Source organism: Daktulosphaira vitifoliae, unplaced genomic scaffold (genome assembly GCF_025091365.1).
Source record: "Daktulosphaira vitifoliae isolate Bord-2020 unplaced genomic scaffold, ASM2509136v1 Scaffold_5, whole genome shotgun sequence".
Classification (NCBI taxonomy): domain Eukaryota; kingdom Metazoa; phylum Arthropoda; class Insecta; order Hemiptera; family Phylloxeridae; genus Daktulosphaira; species Daktulosphaira vitifoliae.
In genome coordinates, this window is record NW_026099576.1 from 3,491,079 (window position 1) to 3,515,892 (window position 24,814).

The 24,814-nt window shown below is 28.5% G+C and overlaps 2 protein-coding genes and 1 long non-coding RNA gene across 8 annotated transcripts in view; 2 read left to right on the forward strand and 1 right to left on the reverse strand.

Annotated features, from left to right (window-relative positions):
* LOC126907579 (unconventional myosin-XVIIIa-like) overlaps nucleotides 1-20,357 on the reverse strand; it is a 33,750-nt gene extending 13,393 nt beyond the window's left edge. The window contains exons 1-12 of one of the 3 annotated variants that reach the window (XM_050688947.1): nucleotides 20,034-20,357; nucleotides 13,550-13,665; nucleotides 12,984-13,211; nucleotides 12,237-12,917; nucleotides 12,077-12,148; nucleotides 3,072-3,281; nucleotides 2,024-2,200; nucleotides 1,757-1,963; nucleotides 1,381-1,680; nucleotides 1,174-1,321; nucleotides 868-1,087; nucleotides 369-784 (exon numbers count right to left, since the gene is read on the reverse strand). In XM_050688947.1, coding sequence (XP_050544904.1) covers nucleotides 369-784; nucleotides 868-1,087; nucleotides 1,174-1,321; nucleotides 1,381-1,680; nucleotides 1,757-1,963; nucleotides 2,024-2,200; nucleotides 3,072-3,281; nucleotides 12,077-12,148; nucleotides 12,237-12,917; nucleotides 12,984-13,193 — 2,641 coding nt within the window. In that variant the 5' untranslated portion in view covers nucleotides 13,194-13,211; nucleotides 13,550-13,665; nucleotides 20,034-20,357. Of the gene's footprint in view, nucleotides 1-368; nucleotides 785-867; nucleotides 1,088-1,173; nucleotides 1,322-1,380; nucleotides 1,681-1,756; nucleotides 1,964-2,023; nucleotides 2,201-3,071; nucleotides 3,282-6,782; nucleotides 7,345-12,076; nucleotides 12,149-12,236; nucleotides 12,918-12,983; nucleotides 13,212-13,549; nucleotides 13,666-15,986; nucleotides 16,124-20,033 lie in introns of those variants that run through there. The other 2 variants (XM_050688948.1, XM_050688949.1) reach the window with 2 other exon arrangements.
* LOC126907589 (uncharacterized) lies at nucleotides 7,478-18,654 on the forward strand. Of its 4 annotated transcripts, none has more exons than XR_007704572.1 (5): nucleotides 7,478-8,375; nucleotides 8,467-8,854; nucleotides 14,888-15,110; nucleotides 15,181-15,253; nucleotides 15,323-18,654. It is a non-coding gene; the product is annotated as an uncharacterized LOC126907589 (long non-coding RNA). The 4 variants fall into 4 exon arrangements; XR_007704573.1 differs by having other exon boundaries at nucleotides 14,888-15,078; XR_007704574.1 differs by having other exon boundaries at nucleotides 7,478-8,202; nucleotides 8,289-8,375; nucleotides 14,888-15,253.
* A 212-nt stretch (nucleotides 20,358-20,569) lies between the features above and the next one.
* LOC126907586 (protein phosphatase 1D-like) lies at nucleotides 20,570-24,424 on the forward strand. The gene is made up of 5 exons (XM_050688969.1): nucleotides 20,570-21,264; nucleotides 22,061-22,195; nucleotides 22,618-23,036; nucleotides 23,103-23,428; nucleotides 23,534-24,424. The coding sequence occupies exons 1-5, from the start codon at nucleotides 20,964-20,966 to the stop codon at nucleotides 24,102-24,104; spliced, it is 1,752 nt and encodes a 583-aa protein (XP_050544926.1). The 5' UTR covers nucleotides 20,570-20,963; the 3' UTR covers nucleotides 24,105-24,424.
* The last annotated feature ends 390 nt before the right edge of the window (nucleotides 24,425-24,814 follow it).

The window sequence follows — 24,814 nt, forward strand, 5'->3', positions numbered from 1 at the left end:
TGATAAAAAATTAAAAATAAAATATACATATATTTCTATTGCTTATTTAACTGCAAATGTTTGTAATTTAAATCATGTTTATAATAATTATAAACATTATAAATTATTTATAAATGTAATAAATCAAAGCCTAAAAATAGTCCCTTTAGAAGAAATAGTTAGAATAGGATTTTCCCTTTTTTTTTTTTATCAATTTTTCCAAGTGTACCTCACAGTTACTTCTTATAAAATAATTATTTTATTATATAAGTAATTATATATAAGTATTACCTGATTAAATACTTTAAAAATTTAAAAGGTAAGTTTTTGATACTTATATAAAATAAATTAAATTTATTTTTAAAATCTCATAAAAGGTTTTAACTAACATTTTTCTTTAATTAAACTGTTTATTTTTTCAATTAGATCTTTATCTGTAGATTTTGTGTCGCCAGCAGTATCATCAAGAATTCTAAGTAATCCAGGGTGTGCTTCATGTTTTAAATCTACCATTGATGAGCTACGGGCAAACCCAATTGCTCCTTTAGCTCCAACAAATAATTTTAACATGTTATCTTCAGCACAAAATTCAGCTTCATAACTAGCAGTTGTTTCAACTTTTTCAACTTTATATTTTTCTAATGGTGTTACAACAGCATGACTGTGATAGCTAGACAATATCTTTTCGTATAAGTAATGAGTCCAAAAATCAAACATGTTTAAAGTTGATTGAGGTTTAATAACATATCCTGGGTAATCTGGTATTAGAATTGAACATAAAGAATGCACTGAAGGAGCTAATTTTCTAAATTTACATAAAATTCAATTTAACAGTAATCTTATTTGTAATTATAAATTGTTTAAAATTTTAATAAGAATATTGCATACCTGTTAACTATAGATGCAACTAAATTAAATGTTTCCGTATAAAGCCCCATGATCAGAGAATTCAATTGACCACTAATATCAAATTCATCAAATGATTCCAGGTCAGGAAAAACTAAACTGAATAAATCATCAGAGTTACCAGCTCCAAGACATTTTGCAGCTCTTTTAGCAGCATCAGAGTTACTCCAAGTCCATTGTACTTTATCTTTGTATATACTATCTATAAATAAAATAAAATAAAGAATAATTTTTTTTACTAAGGTGATTTCATATAATATTAATAAATTAAATTTTAAAAAATTTCACCTTTCTTCACAATTTTAGTGTGATTAAGATGTATTATAGCAGCTAAAACTGAGAAAATTGCTTTGAGTTCTACATTAGTAAAACCAATTATCATCATCGCTGACTGCAAATTAGTGAACTCTACCGCAGCTTGACTTTTGTCAACTCCCTATAAGCATACAATAATTTACTAAAACAATAAGGAAAGTTAATGTTTAAAGCAAAAACCTTTAAATCATCAGTGATTTGATCTAGTAACAATTCTTTTCGCAAACTAGGAACATTCTCAACACCAGCTAATAAATAGTAAAATACGTGAAATGAGTATTCATTAGGTGGGTGATCAATAAGCCTCCATTTATCATAAAAATGCATTTGAATGGACATTGAGGCAATTTGCCCTCCTTGATCAAGATCAACACTGAATAATTGCACAGATCTAGTAGCATTTGGATTGTTTGTAATAGCCGCATTTCCAAAAGCTTCTAAAACTGTCCACAAGGCGTCTAATTTTTCTAATGTAACAACCTGAAATATTTATTTCTACAGTTAAATAATATTCAAAAGTAATATAGTGATTAATATTTTCAAAAATCAAATATACTTTGCTAGGAGAAGCTGCAATTTTCAAAAGATACTGTAAAATATGTTTACATGAAGTTGTTTTACCACTTGCTTGACATCCCATAGGAATCAAAGACTGATCTCTGCGTGTAGTTACAGCTGTTTTATAGACTGACTGAGCAAGAGCATAAATATGTGGAGGTGGCTGTTTATTGATCTTATGGAGATTTTTTACCATATCCATCACCTATGGTAATATATATTTTGATTACATAAATGTTTAATTGTAGTGATTATCACTTCTTACTTTGTCTGTATATAAATTAAGAGGAGCTCCAGGATTCACAACTAACATTGTAGGTCCACAGTAAGTATGAATAAGATTAGAAGCATAGCGACTGCGAATTACATTTAATACACTTGACTCATTCATATAGTTTAACTGTGCTAAATCATCAACTAATTGCATTTTCATTGGGTTCATCTAAAAGTTAAAATAAATTTAATCTGCTATGATTTAATACAACATAATAAAAAATTACTAAGCACACACTGAATGAAATAGACTTTATTAAGCCACTTTAATGGTCTAGTCAGATTTCCACCCATGTGGTTTATTTGAATATTAATAAAAGGTATCTATATGACCTAATAATCAAAATTTATTATTTAATATGGAAGTTTTAAAATAATATTCACTTATTATACTCAAGAGGGTTTTCCCACGGTAGGTTAATGTAGGTTACAAATAAAACTCACTGCGTCACAATAGAAAAAATTAATTAATATAAAAAATTCATTGATCTTTGAATGCTTTGATTATGCCCAACAAAACTAAACACAAATAGTAGAATAGTAAATAAAAACAATGGTGAGAATATAAAACAAAAAAATCTTTCATTGTTGATTCCTCAAAGATTTAAATATATATATATATATATATATATATATATATATACCTAAGAAAAAGATACTTTAAAATATATCATAATCTAAACAACTTGTATTTTAACCTGCAATAAGTTCAATAAGTAACTTCTTTTTCAGAAAAGACGGTAATAGCTCTAAAAGGGTCGCTCTAACTTAAGCTAAGAAATATCAATGACACATTAGCTGCAGTACATTTTGGTTCAAAAATATTAACACAGACGGATATAAACAATTGGTCTTTAGTTGACAGTGTAAAACAGACAAATTTAAGAAATATAAGAGTACCATTAAAATGGGAAAAACAAGTTATCCTTTCTTCGTCGTAATAGAAAATTATGGAAAATAACTATAGGCTTTAGTCACAAATTTTACATTTAAATTTGATACTTACACACTATTTTATTTTAACTAAAAAAAAAAATTACTTTTTCCAAACTATCTTCATCAACAGTGTACTCTTTTCCACCGAAAACTTTTACCAAAACCCTTCCATTTTCATCATGGCTTTTCTTCTTGGAATATTGCACAGGTGAAAATCCATCGCTATGAACCAACCAAAATGCTTCAGAGTCATTGGACTCCACTTCTGGCGGCAGCTGATCATTGATGAAATCCACATCGAGTTTTGTAGAGGTCTATTGTATAGAATAAAACACAAATATGATTAACATGAAAAAATAATCAACAATAATTGTATACACTGATATCGATTGTAATAACACCTAACACATCACTAATTATTACGATTGATTTTAAAGCGAATTTTAACCACTTCGGGTGGTGCGGTCACATTCCACGATAATTATCAGGAGAAAGCGAAGAAAGTGTTGAAAGTATTCCAAGTCATTTGTACCGCAGGGTAACTACACAAGTTCAATGTTGTAATAAAAGCGTTTCGTTTGCAACTTGGATTAATTAACATAGGCAACTTTTGAATTAAAATATATTTTTAATAAGAGAAATAAGAGAAGTAATTTTTTTCTGTATCAAATCACACTACTACTATAATAACAATGGGTTAATTAGGAATAAAAATCTAATGTAAATTAACACATACAGTGGAATAAAAAATGTTTAAAACGGTGTGTGAGATAATGATGAGAAAAAAGCGTGTCAGTATGTCTAGCCCGTAATGGTCAATGACCGCGTTGCCGTATGATAAGAAAATATGTTTTTTTTACACAAAATTTTCCATTCTTTAATATTTTAGAGAAACTATAATTTGCATGAAATCAATTATTGCTATTATTTTATTAGAAGATTAATTATATACCAGACTTGAACGATATTTTAAAGAACAACAAAAAAAATTATAATAAAATCGAAACCAAGCATTAAAAAATATACTGAGAAAATTTAAAAACAAATCAAAACAATGGCGCAATTATTTATTTTTTTAATCATAAAACATCATGTTTTCAAACTTTGCGATACTTAATTCTATAATGCTTAAATTCTTTAATCTAATAGATAAATTATCGCATAAACATGAATTGTATCGCAGTTTGCATAAATAACTAAAACTAGTACCTACTTATTGTTTTCTTTTCGCCAGAAACAATTTTATCATAATTATAATACTATCGTTTTTTTGTTGTTATTATAAGACAAGTAACACTAGTAATAGGTTAAAATATATTTACATAAATTATCACAAAACGTCAATAAATTTGAAGCATTTTATGACACTACGGCGTACTTGAATATTTAACTCATCACATTAGAACTAGAAACACTTGAGTTCTGAGACCATATCTTTGGATGACTCGTTTATTTAACTTTTATGTTTTTATTTTTTTTTAATTTGCCAATAGTGGCAAGTATAAAAACTCTTAAGTACTTTGTACAGTCCTAATAAACTTTTTTTGGTACGAATTATTCGACATAAATATATTTCAACATTTATACGTTTTATTGATTTTTTATTGAATAATAATACTGTTTAATAGCTAGATAATGTTTAAAATGGATTCAATGAAATAGAATGAATGTTGTAATAGACCATTTTCCGGATATATTTCCAATAAAACAAAATGATGATTGACGTGCTACCGATCATTCTTAGCAAGTAAATAACACGATTAGCGCAGGTAATAAACTAAACGGTAACACTATTTGTCGTATTAAGAAGAATATCAGATCCATAGAGATAAATGTCCGTTATGTGAACTACTTCAAAAAACAGTAGGATTCCGTACTTTAATGCTCTACGTGTGTGCTTTATTATTTTCGTGGATCACTTTTTAAACGAGATCATAAAATACACCAAAAGTCAACGGACGAGCCTTCTTTATTCAAAACAACTTTATATTTATTATTAAGTAAATTTCCATAAAAAATTTAACCATTTCATTATTGCATGATGAAAAAACACAGGAAATCGTCTATTTAAATAGTTAGTTCAGTTGAGCAACACATATGTATATTGTTAGTATAATAAACACGCGTCACTAAGATAAATATGACAGTGCAATTAATTAAAATAAAAACAATACAAAAAATAAATACCGATAGTTACACAGTGGTGGTCTTTGGAAAAAATCATTCAATTATTTTTTCTCGATACAATTTCTGAAGTAAAACTCATTAACAAAGAGAAACTGCTTAATATATTTTTTATGTAAAATATATTATAATTATTTCCAACGCAAAAGAAAGAAAATAGTGAAACCAAAAATTATACTACCGTGGGCGTTGTTCTATAAAAAAATAATAATCAGATTCGTTATTAAAATGCCATTGTTTGTTAAAAATATCTAATAAACGATGGTTAAGTAAATTTATGTACAAAAAAACAATTCAAGGGCTATTCTTTTAACTATATGGACTCATATTCGTAGCGTTCAATCGACTATAATCAACTCATTAGAAGACAATACACCACTAGGCGACAATGACCCACGTTGTGGAAACCATGGATGTCAAAAACTACTTAAGAGTATAGCTACTTCTAACACAACAAATGAGTTCTATATTTACTGAGTTGTTTGAAAAAATCACATTTATATATAGTAATCAATATAGAACATTAGAAACAGATCTTGTTAGAATTAATAAGACATGTATACTATTTAGCGTTATGTTTCACAGTCTGGACATAAATTATTTGAATTAGTTATGTTTACATTGGAATTATAAGTAACGTGGAGCTTTACAGCGCTTTATTTGATGGTCAAATTCGTTGGACCTTAACGGACGGAAACCACGTTGAAACTGAAACTTGTTTTCCGGTAAATACTGTCACAAATCGATTAAATAAATAGAAAATTGTGCTTAACGTGTGAGGAATTATGTTGGGAAACGGAAGTACTGAAAAAGAGATTAACTAACATCAATAGTTATAGAGAATTTGTTTAATATTGCGCATTAAACAAATAATGTAAACACAACGATTCTCGAAAATCACAATCGAAAAGGTAATTCGATAGAAAGAAGAAGTGAATGATTTTTTTGGCAAATTAAGCATTCTGATTATTGTCTTAGAAATTCTCGGAATAATTTTTGTAATTTTACATTCTGTACATCAATTATATTGTAACTTATTTACTCCGGAGAGAATATTGCTTAACGCAAATAATACAGATTATACTAATATGTTGGAAAAAAACATGTTCACTAGGACAAAAACGCGAGCTTAATTAAAAAATTGTATGAAACTATTTTCGCAGCTAATGAATGAGAATATTGTAGTGATAATCTTAAATGAAATATATAACCTCTTTAGTGTAACTGCGTTATGAAATGTATTTAATACCTCGAAATAATGTTGTTAATACAATACATTTAAAAAAAAGTACAATATCATCGATATTAATTGATATCAAATCCAAAAGGTCAAAACAGCTTTCGGTACAACACGGTTGATGCGATTATCGCTATTTTTGCAACATATCCGTTGGAATCGAGTTCAGTAAACCTACGCAATAATCGCACAGGGCAAAAATATTCACTTTAAAACGCACTGAGAGTACAACGACATTGCACTCGCAGCAACATTATAACGCAACAGAATTACCCGCAAACTGGTAGGTGTCAAAGGAAAATCTCATGGAACATAAGGGCGACTACTAGACATTTTCTACAAAACCAGTAGTCGTTGACCCCGACTGGTTTCCCTTACATTACATTGTTAATACCTCGACAACTGGCCGTTCAACGGACGTGGGCCGTTGGCAAGTCTTGAGTTTTCTGCCGCAATTGTCAGCGGCCTTTTTTTTCCGTACGGTTGGCGAAGGCGGTACCGGTTTCGGTCGGACGGGTATAGCAGACGTCCTGGATAATTTACCGGGACTCTGAATCGCACCACCTGCGGTAGACTTGCGGCCCGTGGCCATATCTTTGGCCAAAACCATGGCGGCCACCGGAGCACCGGACACTTCGGGGATGCGCCTTCGAGTTGGCGAACATGGCGCCGAGGAAACAGGCCCTTCGGAATTGGTGTTTTTAAGCAGCTCACCGACCACTTTAGGACCTGGAACCGATTGGCCCTGCAACGCGCCCGGAGACATGGTTAACATTTAGACGATATTTATCGGTCACTTAACGTACTTAATGGGACGCGAGAGCGATAAAAAAAAAACACCGGCGCAAGTAATCATAAATCATGAAGTTGGTTCACCGTAGGAACAGCATTTACGAAGGAACTATGGACGCGATGTGGCGGACACTTGTTGAGCGGAACGCGTGCGGGTTCGGATAGTACTGTTCGAGCCGTCGACGGGACTCACGTTGGCCGTTCTTTACCGTGGCAAAACTGTGTGAGGTGGGGATAACTGCGGCGATTCATGCGACGTCCTAAATGAAACTCACAAGCGGCAGCTTAATTGATAAATTAACGGCGCCCGTTAAGAAAACCCTATCTACACTCGAGAAATGTTCGACCATAACAGTAAACACGCGACTTGTCATGAATTCAGTGTGATATTTATTTGATGACAATAATGATTTTACTCATAAATTATTCAACTCCGATAGAATTCATAGAAATGCAATGCAAAACCTTACGACTTCCTATGTGCACGAACAATTCGAGTTATTGGTATTTTTAGAGCAGACGAGTTTAACATGTGAACTTTGCGAACGCCGAAAACTTACGCGAGTGAATGAGTTTTTATAAATTCATTCAGTGATGTAGTAAAAACTGCGCCAAGTAAAACATTTCTTAATTGTAAATAAGCGACAAAAATACGATGATCTCAATGCTCTTAGAATAGAAAAATATTGATCCATTCGTCGTCTTATGTAAAAACGACATAATTTATGAGTGTTAAAAAATAAACAATCTAATCGAGAAATGATAATAAACGGTCAATTAATGTTAACGACGAGATAGTACACAATGAACGCGTATAATAAAAATATGCTATTGACATTGTACTTATTTGTTATCGCTCAATTAACGACTGTTGGAGTAATAATATGATCAAATAAAAAATCGATAACGGAAGATTAATGTTTATTTTACAAGATTGTCCATATAAACACATCACGGGCAACCTATAGTTGATTTTCAACTAAAATCAACGTAAGCCAGTCATATTAAGAATATAAATAAAAGTCAGTAAAATACGCCGTGAACTTTCTAATGTCGAGTTCACATAATGTTAAATTATAATATTATTATTATCTTGTCGGCATTACAGAAACTGAATTCTCATACTTCAAAAAACTATGAAAATAAACCAGTGTTCATGCACGAACTAAAAAAAGAAGACGATGAAGACACTACGGTAAGTCTTAAATTACAAGTTCCTTTTTGTAATTTGTTTTAATCATATAATCAAGCCGAGTACAAGTTTAATTGCGAGTAATTTTTATTAGAGGAGATGATGATTCGACTAAAACCCGTTGGCATGTTCAACTACAATATATATGTTTATTGAACAGTATTCTTTAAAAACGTTGTAAGAACCACGAGGGTTGCCAGATGTGTTGAATTTTAAACGTTTGGGCACGTTTTGTCACACGAGATTTATCGGCTACTTGCAATAGAGAAGGGTTGCACAAGATATTGTGTGAATCACGTAGACGGTTTTTTACCAACAAAAGAAAAACACAACACGCAATCAACAATTGAACATCACATTAGCATCCCGTGCACTAGAGATTATACCAATTGACGTTCCTAAATTAAAACTAAAGCCAATTAATGGCTAGTCATAATAAGTTAAAAGAGCATGATATTATTGGAATCGCTGTAGAACATTGAGTAAGTACACGATTAATAATGAATTAAGTATTAAATAACATAATATGTTGTAAAAGATATATTAGTAAAAAGTATATTATACTTTTTTCGCTATTTACCCTAACAACTTATATTTAAATAAACTTCTGCAATCTATGCAAACAAATATTTGCATGAACAATTACAGTCATAAATAAATGTATTTAATGGATCTCTAATATTTTGAAACGATAACATATCAGGCGCAAATTAGAAATTAAATCTTTCTGCCTTAAAAAAAGTTATACTGGATATGCTTTAATATTTCGTCAATTCCAAACTGAAAATTGTATGTATATATAATATATATAGTCAATTAAGTATTAAAAAATGAAGACAAATTGCAATCTGACAAATTCTATGGCCTTGAAATATTACGGTGTACTCATCACAATGTGATCACGTACTTACTTAACCAAACAACAGTAGTCAACATGCATTTTACAATATATACTCTGTTAAATTATATAGATAATGATGGTGCTGTTAATCGATAGCACATGCATTGTGACTCTTTAAGTTTCCATTAGAAATAATAGAGAATCGTGTTTGAAAGAAACCAGACACATTACATTATATTAACATTAGCACACGTGGAACGAATTTAAAAAATTGATTTTTTTTTTAAATACAAGACAGTAATTTAACAGCAAAAGAATAGTTGAACTAAAATCTCTTGATACTAACGCGAAATCTTAGAATAATTAACTTAGTGACAATTAAAAATTAAGAGTATATATAATTCAATGATTATTCATTTTTTTTTAATAATATTACTATCACAAGTGTAAATATGTTTCCTTGGATTGATCGAAAAGTCTTTTAATTAAAACAAAAATATTTTAAAATAACTAATCAACTGGAAAAATTAATAACTCTAATATGGACATAATAATTAAAACAATAATATTTTTACAAAAAAAATTAATTATGTATATATACAGAGTGTAACAGATCTAACTGACAACTCATATAACTTGTGATCTACATAACATTTTATACTGTTTTATATTTAAAATATGTTTTATGTTATTTTTCATAATTAAAAAAAATATTTAAAAAATTGATTTTTTTATTAAAATTTATTTTAAGATCTGAATATAGCCATTTTATAGATAAATTTTAAAGAAAAATTTAATACCAAAAACTCTTATTTTAATTCAGAAGTTATGTTTATACGGCATTTAAAGTTTGTTAAATTTTGATTTTTTTACAATTTTCCTATGGTATCAAATGTTAATCCATATTATGTAAATTGCGGAAGTAAACACTTATTAGGTTTTTACTGGTAACAGTAAGCGATTTCTTTTCCATGAAAATTATTAACACTTAAATAAGTATTTGTAATTAACATGAAAAAACAAGTAGTAGTAAAATTTAGTTTATTAACAAAAATTATAAAAACGTTATCTAAAACATGTTGAGTTTTTAATTGAATAGGTTCATGTTTCATAAATTTTAACATGAATAGTAGTGAAGGGCATTTATTATCAAATCTCCTAGGAAATATCCTATAATAATATGATATCAATAATAGAATCACGCAAATTAATAATTGTTATCACTTTTAATTTGGCTAACCATTGAACAATTGTAGTTAACATACGGTAATGTTTCTAACTTTCATAATAAAGATTAAGATAACCATTTCTGTAAAAAGCGCGTTAAACGTTATTATTATCCAAGGAAAAGAAATCCAGTATTGTTACCAGTAAATAACATAATTAAACAGTGTTTACTTCTGTACTTTACATTATAAGAACTAACATTTGATAACTATAGGAAAATTGTAAAAAAAATCAAAATTTCAAAATGTTGTATAAACATAACTACTGAGTTAAAATAATAGTTTTTGATATAAAAAATTTTCTTTAAAATTTATTTATAAAATGTTTATATTCAAATCTTTAAAAAAATTAATTTTTAAAATATTTTTTGTAATTGCGAAAAATAACATAAAAGATATTTTAGATATAGTTTTATACTGTAAAAATTGATTAAAAAAATATATATATATAAAATGTTATATAACTAATAAGTTATATGAGTAGTCAGTTAGATCTGCTCCACTCTGTATATATAAATTGAAAAATCATACAGTTTTAGAGAGATATAAAAATTTACAATACCCCATAATGAAATAATATAACTTTTTATATAATTTTCTAATTTGAAACAATAGTTTTACAATTAGTTGAAAATTAAAAAAAAGAAAAAGTTATCTTTTAGTAAGAAATAATACCATAAACAGTTTTAATCTAACTGGGTTAGATTGGGTTAGATTGGGTTAATCTAACCCAATCACACAGTAATGATCCTGAAAATATATAGTAATTTATAATTGTAATGAAATAATTTCCAGGTATTTCATTTATTATACTTGGAAATTTTTTTAAAAAAAATAACCGAAAAATATAGAATAGATATCTCAATAAAAGGTTGCATACCATACACTTCTCTTGTTACAAATGCCTTCAAATTATTAACGCATAACTTCAAAAAATCATTTGGGTATTAATATTTATACAAATAGTACAACAATTAATAAATTCATACAAAGTATATTTAAGCAAAGTGTATAGAATAGTAATGCTTTAATCAAAGCTTAAAAATTTTAAATTCAGAAATACTAAGTTTATGTTAATTTAAAACATAAATCCATTAAGTCAAAAGAAACTCAAGATCGTTCTGTTACAAAATTTACTACTACTACGATATCCAATAAACAACTAGAAGGTTGCTTTGTCACCAACTAGTAGAAGTTAAACTGGAGTATAAAAATGAAAAATGTTAAAAACAGTAGTTTCCCATTTCCTTTTGCACTAGGACATGAAACTTTTCAGCAATGTTAAAACTTCTTTATGGTCACCCATTCATGAGCATATAACTTATACAATTTATAGAAACATTACAATAAAATACTGTGATTTATCAAATTCTAACCGAACCACATCACAAATGCAAAACATCTAAAGATATTTTAATATGAGTAATTTAAAATAATGTTAAACATATTTTGGAGATTTTTTAAGATAAAGTCAATGGTTGAAAAGTTTATAGACTCTGATATATGTAATTAAATAATATTTATAACTGGGCTTTGCCCATCAATTATAAATAAATAACAATAATATTTTAAAGAATAAATATCATACTAATAAACTTAAATAGTATTTTTTTATCAAAAAGAGAAATTTTACGCACCAGAAAACCATTAGTTGTTTGACCTTTTAGATAACTTTTGCTTATTTCAAAAAGCTCTATTACTGGCTCCACCTAGAATTAAAATGTATAGTAATTATTATTATATTTATTTCAATAGCTGTTTGAATAATTAAGATTTGAACATTGTAAATAAAATTACTTTAACAGTAACAGATGTTTCTGAAGATTTTATCATGTCTATAATTTCATCTCTGTTTTTTTCCGAAACTGAAGTTCCATTGACCTCCAATAGTTTGTCTCCAGGAAGAAGTCCAGTAAAATGAGATTTATCTTGTCCCGGTTCAGCAAATATTACAGGTTTCAGATTTTTTGAAGAATTTTCAGAAACAAGCCCACGTCTTAATGAGAAACCAAAATCACTACCTGGACCAGCTCGTCTGTTAATAGCTAAAATTCTAGGTTCAACTTTTATTATTGGAACACAAGGCAGTTTTAGGTTTTCATCAAATTCATCAGTTAAATATTCATTTCCAGAGGGACTCAAATTAAATGGGGTAGCAAAACTACTATTAGTAGTTGAATCAGTTAAACTATCAATACTTGACACTCTTGGAACATTTTCATAAACAATCAATTCATTTTTAAGAGTGTTAGTTTGTAGTAAAGAATCTGAATCAAGATCTTGTATTGGACCATGTTCCAAAATAGGAGGTGGTTTTAAAATCCCACGTCGGGGTGGAAGTGGAGGTGTGATAGTTATTTCATCAATCTCATCACGATTTAATGGTGCAAAGAAATTAGCACTATAATCTGCAGTTATACCACTAGGAAGTTTTTCTTTTTCTTTTCGTCGACTACGTAATTTAAGAGATTTTCTAACCTAACATAATAAATCTATTTTAGCAAGTTGAATAGTTAAGTTAAATAAGTACTAAGCACTACATACTTCATCTAATCTCAATAAGTCATCAGAAGACATGCTAAAGCTTCCTTTCTCTTTTTTTTCTTTTTCTTTGCGCAGTTTTTTCATTTTTTTTCTTTGTTCTTTCTCTTCAACTTGATTATTATTTGAACCCTGTGATCCATATCCAGAACTGCTGCCATTGTTTACTCCATTATTTTGAGAACTCGAACTTTTTTTCATAAAGTTGAACATTGCGATTTTTTATAAAACCTATTTAAAACAAAAATAAATAATCTATAATATTAAACAGCTCAATAACTTATATAATTAATTTCATTAAAAATCTAAAATTTATTTAAAAAGATGAGTTATTAAAATGACAGACAAATTTTAACTTTCAATGAAAAACAAAAACTAATTTAGGCCGTCAACTGTAGTCCAAAGTAGCAGTATTTAATAAAAAGATTCATCACGTCTAACATACATTGTACAGCATGCATCTTCTTAACAAGATAGTACAATAGAAATAGGATAGGTTTAGTATTTCAGTACGACATAAATTTTGTAATTGTTTTCTTTTTAGGCTTATGGCCTAATATGATTTTTACCTGAATATGATGTATGAATTACGATGTCATTTAACGAAGCACACAGATATATTTTTCAGTGAAAGTTGTAACAGCCAGTTTTTGACAAAACAAATCATTTTCATTTTCTATTTATCCTGAAAATTAATACTGAATTATTACGTGACTAATAATTTTGTAGTAACTAATGTTAAAAATCGGAAGATCTAGCCAAAAGATTAAATTTCGAAGTTAAAGGCGTAAATTTGAAGAGAATACGAATAGCAGAAACATAGTCAATGACGCAATTCACAGTTAAAAATAAAATTGTCTAAGTTATACCTTAACTGAGTATTTAAGTGTAATAATGAGTTAAAAGTAGCAAACTAAATCGTTTTAGTATTATTTAAGTATACTCAAATGATGCCAAGAACTATATATTATAAGTTTTAATTGACCAATTCCAAATTTATTTCTTAAACATCAAATAACTCGATCAAACGAGATTTGAGATATAGCCTACTTTAAATAAAAATTAACCAATTATCCAATTTTACGTTTACAAACGTTTTAGGACATGACCGTATCCAAAATATTCTTCGGGAATGCTGCAAAATATGTATAAATATATATAGGTGTTCAGTAAGTAAAATAACTGGTTTCTATTACTCTCCTTGATTGTAACAACTAACCTGTTTCCTTACTTACTGAACATCCTGTATATGTTATTTTGAAGAAAAAAAATCTGTGTAAGGGGGGGGGTGTACGGAACCTTTGTACCCTCAGATACGGTCTTGCTTTAAAGTTATATTTACAAGTATCTAAATTTATTCTTGACAGCAAACTTAAAACTGCTTTATAGTAATTATACAGAACATTTTTTTACTCAAAATCATTCAATTGCATCTATAATTTTAACTATTTTGGGACAGTTATTATTTTTTAGTCTTAGAACAAAAATGTTTCTATTAATATTTGTGTAATCATGCAACCAATATCAACCAAGTGAAAGATAATTATTTTTCCATCATAAATTTTCAATAAATATTGAAAACTTTAAATAATTTTCAAGTTTGACTTAAACATTCATAAAGAAATAATTTAATAAAGAAAATATTCCTGTTATCAAGACAATTCTATTGTTACATCATTAATTATAAGTGTAGACAAGAGGTGCGCATGAGCTGTCCTCCACTAATTATACTTCAATTTTATGTTTAAAATTGATTTGATAAATTAATAAAAAATAATAATTTAAACTCCATGAAAATAATTTTTATTCAATGGCCTTTAAATAATTTCTTTATCATTTTTTATTAAAGTATTTATTTTAATGAAAAATAAATCGTATCACTTTCGAATAAGCAACTGTTCTTTTAGGATACATTTATTTAAACAGTCATATTATGACTATGTACATCTCTGAGAGGATAAGTTCTAGACGTATTGTCCCTAATGTATGGCATTATCCCGGAAAGTTATCTACTAGAAAACCGCGAGAGAGACTGGAAAGTGCCTATCACTAATTGTACCGCCTCAGATACATATACGTACCCGACTTCACCAGGCCGGTAGGCTTAATGTTTTACGAATTCGAAATATAGTAAGTATTTCATAAATTACTATGTAATAAACTTATTTTTGCATTTCATAAAATTGTTCAATGAAATCAGTTATGGATTTTCCGTAGTATGTTTACTTCTTTATTCAAATCTAGCGATGACTACGAGGCATTTAAACTAAAAGGTAGTATGAGTAGGTTATAGTTATATTCATAAAATATTAATTACAACAGATTTGTCTTATATTTCATAGGACACACAAGAAAAATACTATACAAAAATTGTTCCAAACAGACGAATAAAAACTAAGTTTCCCGCAATCATTTATACAACTAACAAACCTTTGAAACAATGTTAAAATTTCTAATAGATGTTATAATTAATGAATTTTGCAATTGCAAAATGCAATTAATTGAATTTTATACTAGGCAATTATTGCTTGGTGTAGGTAGTTATTACACTAGAAAAATATTTTTTTTAGAAAAACTATAAAAATATAACCATGTTTGATATATCCTCAAGCACTTCAAGCAACAAGACAATCCGTGAAAGCTTTAACACATTCATCTATAAAAATATTAACTAACTAGATTAATATTATAATCATCTACATGGCACTTAAATGTTTTGTATAATTTAATTAGAGTTCATAATATTATATAAAATATTCATAATGAAATACTACAATTATGTCTATTCACGTTTAAACTATCCATTTAATACATTTCAACTAAGTAACAACTCATTTACAACGAACACTGATGTAGAATACAATCTATTCGTATGTTAATTTCATTTAGTCGGCTATAAAGTTGCATAATAACTTATCACAAAATTATACATTTGTTTAGAGAAGAATGCAAAAGCAAATTAATTATTAGTAGTATTAAAAAAATTTTGAGGTGATTACGACTTACTAGTTTCTGTGTCGGTATGCAATTTCAAACGAATAATATTAAAAATAATCAATTGAGTTAAACTGCTAATTAAATTCGGTATTAATTTGAAAAAGAACTGTTCCTTTAATATTGTAAAAATCACTGGCGAGTTCAACGATTACCGACCCAATTGCGTTTTAGATTAGAATAATCGCTAAACAATTAACATAACGCGGTGTCACATTCAACTCGATACCTACCAACAAACATTGATGTATTTAACGATTAGTATGATTACGCAATTAAAAAGTGCAAACCGTTAACAAGCATTAAATTGATAGAACATCGTCGTCATAGATTCATTAATCTGAATCGTAAGCTAATATATGCAATTTTGTATGACTAAACAAAAACAAATGAATATTAATTAAGAATAAGCTGTAAAAACTACAAGCGATTGTTTGGACAGTAATGCAAAAATAGACTAAATTTTAATTGAAATCAAAATTGAATTTACTTTTCGTCGCTGACGGTGTTTTCAATTATTAAAAAAACTTAAAATTTCGTAACATATTACATAACACAATTATATAGCCAAAATACAAGAGCGAGAGCGTAAAGCGAGTAAAAGATTGTAAAGTTATACCAGGCGAGAGTGTAACTACACAACATAGACCGATGGTATTGGAGTTGTGGTGTTTATTCTCTTTCCGGTAATAAACAAAAATAGAAGAAACACGGGGGAAAAATCGAAGATCCGATGGTTGAAATTGAAAGGGGAAAATGAAAAAGATTTTGTAAAGGCGGTAAAAGAGAGGTCGGTGTGGAATGTCCAGGGAGACATAAATGATGTATGGAATAGATTTGCTAGTTGTGTAAAGTATACTGCAAAGGAAAGTGTTGATGAGAGTAGGAGTAGAATGTCAGGAAACAAGGAAACTTGATGGTGGGATGAGGACGTTCAAAAAATCATAGAGAGTAAGAAAAAGCAATTTAAAGTATGGCAGAAGAGCAAAAGGAGAGAAGATTAGATGGAGTATAAACGTTTGTGCAAAGAAAATAAGTGTGCAGTAAGTAAGGCGAAGTTTAAGAGGTATGATGAGTTGTATGATAGGCTAGGAACAAAGGAAGACATGAAAGAAATCTATAAACTTCAAAAGGTAAGAGAGAAAAGGTCTAAAGATTATCATTATATAAGGTGTATAAAAAGTGTTGATAATAAAGTACTCTTGAGTGATGATGGTGTGAAAAAAAGGTGGAAAGAGTATTTTGAAAAATTACTGAATGAGGAGTACCCAAAAGAGACATTAGAGGATATCTCGTGGAATGAAAGACTGGTAGATTTAATTAGTGAGAAAGAGGTATGGGAGGCTATGGCATCAATTAAAAAGAATAAATCAGTAGCACCAGATGAAGTAGAAGTAGAAGTACGGAAAATATTAGGTGGTGTTGGCATAAGGTGGTTGAAGGAACTTTTAAATAAAATCTTATTAGAAGGGAAAATTCCAAATGAATGGAGGAATAGTATTGTGGTGCCAATATTTAAAGGTAAAGGTGACATACAGAAGTGTGGAAATTATAGAGGCATAAAGTTTATGAGTCATAGTATGAAAATTTGGGAAAAGGTAATAGATAAGAAATGAGACATCGGTATCTAAAAACCAGTTTGGATTTATTTAAAGTGGGCATTAATGAGAAAATGAGTCCCGAAAAGGTACATTAATACAATAGAAGATATCTATGATGGCACTTGTACCAGGGTAAAAAGCGTAGGAGTATCAGAAAGTTTTCGGATAAGAGTAGGAGTGCACTAAGGTTCTGCTTTAAGTCATTATTTATTCTCTATAGTGATGGATGAAATTACTAGAGAAATACAAGGAGTGGACCATGGTGCATGTTATTTGCTGAAGATATAGTGTTAATAAGAGAAAATAGGGAGGAAATTAATCAAAGGCCAGAGGTGTGGAGATCAGGTCTTGAAGAAAAGGGTTTAAGAATAAGTAAAAGTAAGACAGAGTATATAGAGTACGAGTTTGACAAATGAGAACACGAGGTAGGTGAAATGAGGAGGTCAGTGACAATAGGCAAGGACGTGATTGGAGAGGTGGAGAGTTTTAAGTATTTAGAGTCAGTTGTACAAAAGAGTGGTGGTATTGAAGAGGATGTAAGACACAGATTTAAGTGCGGGTGGTTGAAGTGGAAAGAGCGTCTGGCGTCTTTTGCGATAAAAGAACTCCAATGAGGCTGAAAGGTAAATCCTACAAGACTATAGTGAGGGCAGCTATGATGTATGGTTCAGTGTGTTGGGCAGTTGATAAGTAGAGCAGAAAATGAGTGTAGCAGAAATGAGAATGCTTAGATGGATAAGCGAAGCGACTAAAGTAGATAGGATAAGAAATGAGCATATAAAAGTGAGTATAGGTGTAGCGTCAATCGTGGATAAGAGAGAAAATAGACAGAGATGGTTTGGTCATGTTATGTGGAGAGAGGAATCGGAAGTTGTAAGAACAGTCATATAAATGAATGTTGAAGGAAGAAGAGGTAAAGGAAGATCAAAAAAGAGATGGAAGTATGTTATTGAATGCGATATGAGGACGGCTGATGTGAGCGTAAATGATGTGGGAGATCGTGTCAAGTGGAAGTTTAGGATAAGGGTGGCCGACCCCAAGTAGTTGGGATTAAGGCGAGGAAGAAGAAAAAGAAGAATTATGTAGCCAAAATATTTTATTAGAGGAATGTTCACTACTACTAATTACAAAAAGGTAATTTTATAAAACCATTTTTTTTATTCACTAAAAAAAAGTTAGAACGCGACGTATACCTAGTACCACTCCATAACTAAAATAATCGTAATGCTTTTAGATAACTATTATTAACATCATATATTCTGCTTCAATACTTATTTTAATTAATGTTTATTAATTATACAGTTATTTTCTATTAATTTTCAATATTCGTAGGAAATTATTAGAAATAATAGTAGCAAATCACATTTAATGCAACTGCACTATTCGTTATCAAATAAAAAAATCTTTTTATTAATTTGTATGGCAATTTAATGCTTTAGATTTTTAAATAGAATTTCTCATATATTTATACAATTTATTATCCGATGATTATTTGCGCGATAGGTAAGACAAAAACCAAATTTATAATACCAATAATATTTAAATATATACTCTAAATAAATTGGTTTAAGCTGAAACGATTATGAGGCTAAATACCTAACACTATTGGCTAATGCATTTTATTGCATTCTAAATCTCAATGGGCGTTTCATTTATACATGCTACTTGCTTGTTTATATTACTTAGATCATACCACATAAAATATAAACTAGTTTATATAAACAAAATAGGTAGGCAAATAATAAATTACTAGTAAGACTACATTTAAAAATGTTATAAACTTACGCAGAAATCATCTTTTAGCACCTACATAACAAGTGTGTAGGTAGCGATTAAAAATGTAAATATTCAAAATACAAAACGCGGGTTTTTAAAACTCAAGAATCCTCACAGCATGTTTAAAAATATGTATTGATAATTTGTAACTCTTTGATTAATGTTTAAAAGTGTAAACGGTAACCTTGAAAATCTATGACAAACTGGTTAAAGAGAAAAATAAGTCACTTTTAACATTGATAACGATGTTAAACAAAAACTCTGAACCGTATTAGATAATTAAATAAATAAAATTAGATGAATAGCTGTTAAATAAATAAATGTTTTTAATGATACTAAATTTAAGAATTCGGAGAAAAAGTTAAGATGTATTCTACATTTTACGTAACTAATAACATTTTCGCGTACATAAACTATAGTAATCAATTATTGAAGTTATTAAAATTAATTGACAAATTGAAATTACAAATTCGTAAATACTATAAAAAATTTTATGAGAAAAATAAATTTCCAATTGTATTGAATAATCTTTCTATTATAATTTCAATCCAAAATAAAATTGACAATAATTTATACTTAGTATATTGTTACTGATAAATAGAAAATTGTTTAAAATTCATAAATAATAACTACAACGATAAAAAAATTAACTAATAATAATCTATTTGACCAAAAGAAATACCTGTTTTAGCATAGGCTAATTTAATTGAAGTGGCTCCTTAAAACGTTTGCATAAATCTTTTGGATTCGATCAACAAAACTTAATATATATATATATTTATAAATATATATAAATAACACTTAATATTTAAGAAAAATTAATTTTATTTAATTTACTAATTTTTAAACTAAAATAATTGCACTAAGATTCCTGTACGACAACAATAACAACAAACAAAATGATCGGTGTACGTTATCACGTAATCGGGATAAAATAATACTTCTTTTCAAATATGAGCAAATTACACACACCGTAGTGAGTGATTGTACACACGGGTCGACCACCGCAGCCGCCGATGTAGTTATAGAAGGAACCGACCCGGCGGGGGTACGGGAACAGCACGTTCAGGCACGAAAATCCATTCTTCACACCCCTGTCTAGATAACAGTGCTACCAATATACAAAAGTGCGCCAAACTGAGGGAAATTCGTGATTACATTGTTTACCAATCGAATGCTAGTGCACTTCAAAAACATAAAATTCGTTATTAAATATAATATAGATTATACAGCACTAACACACTTGTGAACTCCGACATCCGTGTTTAGTTTATTCGCGTCACGGTCATCTGAATACTCGTTATCGTTTTTCGTTGTAGTGCTTAATATTTCTTTTCAAAGTTTGCAACCTTAACTGTCCGTTAAACTTTTGAAACCTTAATCATTTTTCTGGTTTTTCGTGTACTCCGTTATTGGCGTCACTGTGCACTGTCATTTTACTGTTAACAACGCAGAAAGAGGGTCTCTTCGAAACTTTACGAGTAATAAAGTAACAAGAAAATTTGTATACATTTCGTCAAACTGACGACTTTGTCTTGATACGCTAATATGTCACGTTAACAGTGTTTTTATCACTAATAATCAAAGTGGTGTCATTTGAACGCCCTACAGAATGCCTGGTATTGGTGTCAACTTGCGTGTAACTGGTTATTGTAACCAAGGTGGTAGAAAGTATATGGAAGACATGTTTTCAGTTGCATATCAGCAAACACCAGATATGAAAGATTTGGAATATGCATTCTTTGGCATATTTGATGGTCACGGTGGTTCAGAAGCAGCAGCATATGCCAAAGATCATTTATTAGATACCATTATCAAAGATGATGCGTTTTGGTCAGACAACGATGAAGATGTTCTTAGAGCTATTCGTAATGGTTACATTGCAACTCACATTGATATGTGGAAAAACTTAGGTATTATTATTCTTGTTTATATAGAAAATGTTTTGTAATAAAAATAATATTAAATTGATTTCTCTAATCAGATATTTAAAACTATCACATACTATAATTCACATAATAACTTAAAAAATCTTTCATAGAAATCTTGTAACTGCAATACACTGTATATCTTAACCATCTGTGTATACAAAAAGCATTGGTTAAAACTAATGTACAAGTGATAAAAATTTTAATAAATTGTACAAAATACTTAATGGAAAATAGTTTATTAATAACAAATTAAGACTTGTTTATTTGTGAATCTTCCATATTATCACTTATTGCACTTACTATAATTAACTATTTGTGTTTTAAAATTTAACCATGCCAAAAATAATGTAACATTAAAAAACTCTCATTTTAAGTTTAGAAGAATCTAGCTTCCTTATTTATATAAATATATAAATTATTATTTACAAAACTTTATGATATTAAAACGACATTTTTCATAAAATATTGGTGTTTATAATCTGATTATATGGTTTATTATTTATGAGATGAGTTTATAAATTNTCTGATTATATGGTTTATTATTTATGAGATGAGTTTATAAATTCAAACTTGTTTAGAAATACTTTAACTCACTCCTAGAACCAGAGAAATATTATATATTATACAGCAGTAAATCTATACTCTAAAACTAAACTTATTATTTGCTTATATTTGTTCTTAATGTTTCTCCTGATTAGTTAGGTATGTTTTTTGTTTTAATTCAATAAATAAATATCATATGCAACTCATAAATTGAAAAAAAAAAATTTGCTTTCAGAAAATTGGCCGAGAACTCAATCGGGTTTACCCAATACTTCTGGTACTACTGCAAGTATAGCCTTTATAATGAGAGGAAAAATTTATACAGGACATGTTGGTGATAGTTGTATTGTACTTGGTTATCAAGACGAAGGTATTTTTATAACTTATTATATAATATTTTTATATTCAGAAAAGTGTTATTTATTTTTTATTGTTTAACTATTTAGTAAAAACTTTCTGATTTATTTTATAAACTTTGTGTTAAACAGTTATTTTTTTTTTATATATATTCAAAAATTAAAAATTATGTATCATCAAAATTTATACTAAAGATTATTCTATCAGTATTTACTATAATTCAATTGTTTATTTTAAAGATATCTAAATAATTTCTTTTAATTATATTAGTACTTCTAAAAAAATTAATTTAGTCATATTAACAATTCAGACAAAACTTCCATGTTAATTTTAATTTTAAAAAATTTCAATTACTTAACAATTTATTTAGTATAATAAAAATGTTATATTTTTTCTCATTTGTTTATAATTCAATGATAAATACATTCTTCTTAGAAAATGGAGATTGGAAAGCTAAACCACTGACACGTGATCATAAACCTGAATCATTTGAAGAGAAAATAAGAATAGAAAAAAGTGGAGGTAAAGTAATCAATAAATCTGGAGTACCTCGTGTCGTATGGAATAGACCTCGTATCGGTCATAAAGGTCCAGTAAGACGTTCAACTACTATAGATGAAATTCCATTCCTAGCAGTTGCGCGTGCTCTTGGAGACTTTTGGAGTTACAATTCTGAACATGATACATTTGTAGTCTCACCTGAACCTGATGTTGATGTTTTTAATGTTGATCCATTAAAACACAGATGCTTAGTGTTTGGTACAGATGGCTTATGGAATGTTCTTTCACCTGATGTAGCTGTTTCTAATGTTCATGCTACTGAAAAACATAATATTGAAATGAAATCATTAGATGTAAGTATTTTAATAGAATTAAATTACCTTGAATAAAAAAATGTAACCATAAAAGTTTTATTTCAGAAACAAGAATGGTTAAATCCATCCAAAAATCTTGTAGACAAAGCAATATTACAATGGAATAAAGTCAGATTAAGAGCTGATAACACTACTGTCATAACATTAATGCTTGATCCACCTGGCCCACCGGCTCCTCAAGTTTTGTTAAAACATAAAATGCAAACTGGTAATATGAAGTGTGAAGATAAAAATAATTGTAAATGTGTTGATGGAGACCCTCAAGTTCAAAGATTTGGTAAAGGTTCAAGTGGTGGTTATGCTATTTTCACGAGGTATCCTACTGACCAATCACTCAAGTCGCCTCATTACCCTGCTAGCTCATCAAAAATGTAAGTATCATTTTAAATATTTCTATAAATAGTCTCACTATTAAAAATTTGTTGTACCAATATGCAATCATAATTAATAAATGGACATTTTTTTTATTATTTTAGGTGTTCAAATCCTCCATCTACTGAAACACCAATTGTAAAGTCTAGCAAAGTACTTAGAACTTCAGCTAAATTAAATAATAATAATAACAATAATAGTAGTAATGACAATAACAACAGTTCTAGTAAAAAAAATAGTACACCTTCTCAAAAAAGAACAACCCGTGCAAGTAGCGGAAAAGTAGTTAAAAAACAAAAGTTAAATAATAATGCCACAGGTGAAGAAGTCTCCAAATATCAGAATAGTGATTCTGAAAATCATCAACTACCCCCTGAGGCTTGGCTTGTATCGCCAACAAAATCTATAAAGCCTGAAGAAACAAAATTAGGTGTAGTTTTAAGAAGCTCTGGAAGAGTTTCAAAAGTTTGGAAATGTTCTAACTCAAAAGAGGGACCACCAACTACTCCTAAAATATCTTCTATTTCAAAAATAAAAACTCCTTTAACTGAACCAATGACTAGAACATTAAGGTCGCAGAAAAAGAAAATTTATAAGAGAAGTAATAACACATTATCAAGATCATGGTCAGCTGGTGTTACTACTCGTAGCCATAGAAAAAGTGTTAAGTGTTAAAAAAATTTTTGTGTTTTTTTTTTTTTTTTTTTTTCCAACATTTATGTTAAGTACTGATGGCTATTTTTCAGTAACAATTTTAAAACATCCTCAGTTGATTTGTTTCTATTTTATGTTGAAATACCTTTGAAAAATAAAAAAAACATAAAAATTACTGTACTTTAATTTTTTTTGTTGCTGGTTTTAATCCATAGAGTATTTTTTAAACTGTTTAAAAAATATATAAAATTTTTAAGTTTCTATTTTAAAACTTATTGACTTGTTATGATTAATGACCATTTGAATATTCCTTATTTACACCTGCTATTATTGTATAATTTATGATAATTTTTTCCTTAAATTAGAATAAATGTTATTTGAGAAAATTTGAAATTTAAAATTATGGTTAAAAATTAATTATATTTTTTTAATTGTACACTTACTGAAATATATTTATAAATACTTACTGGATCTTTATGTAAAATATAAAAATCTGTTATCATTTATTAAGATTAAATATTTTTATTCTATAAATGGTTATTTTATATTTTAGAATTTATATATTTAGTTTTCCTACTGTATTATAATTTAACTATTTATAAAAATTATTTTCTATTGAATGTAATTTAGAAAGTTTAATAATACAATAAAGTCCATGTTTATAGATATATAAAACTAAAATATGTAAACACACAAACTGTTTTAAATAGTTTAGTTACCATAGAGAATAA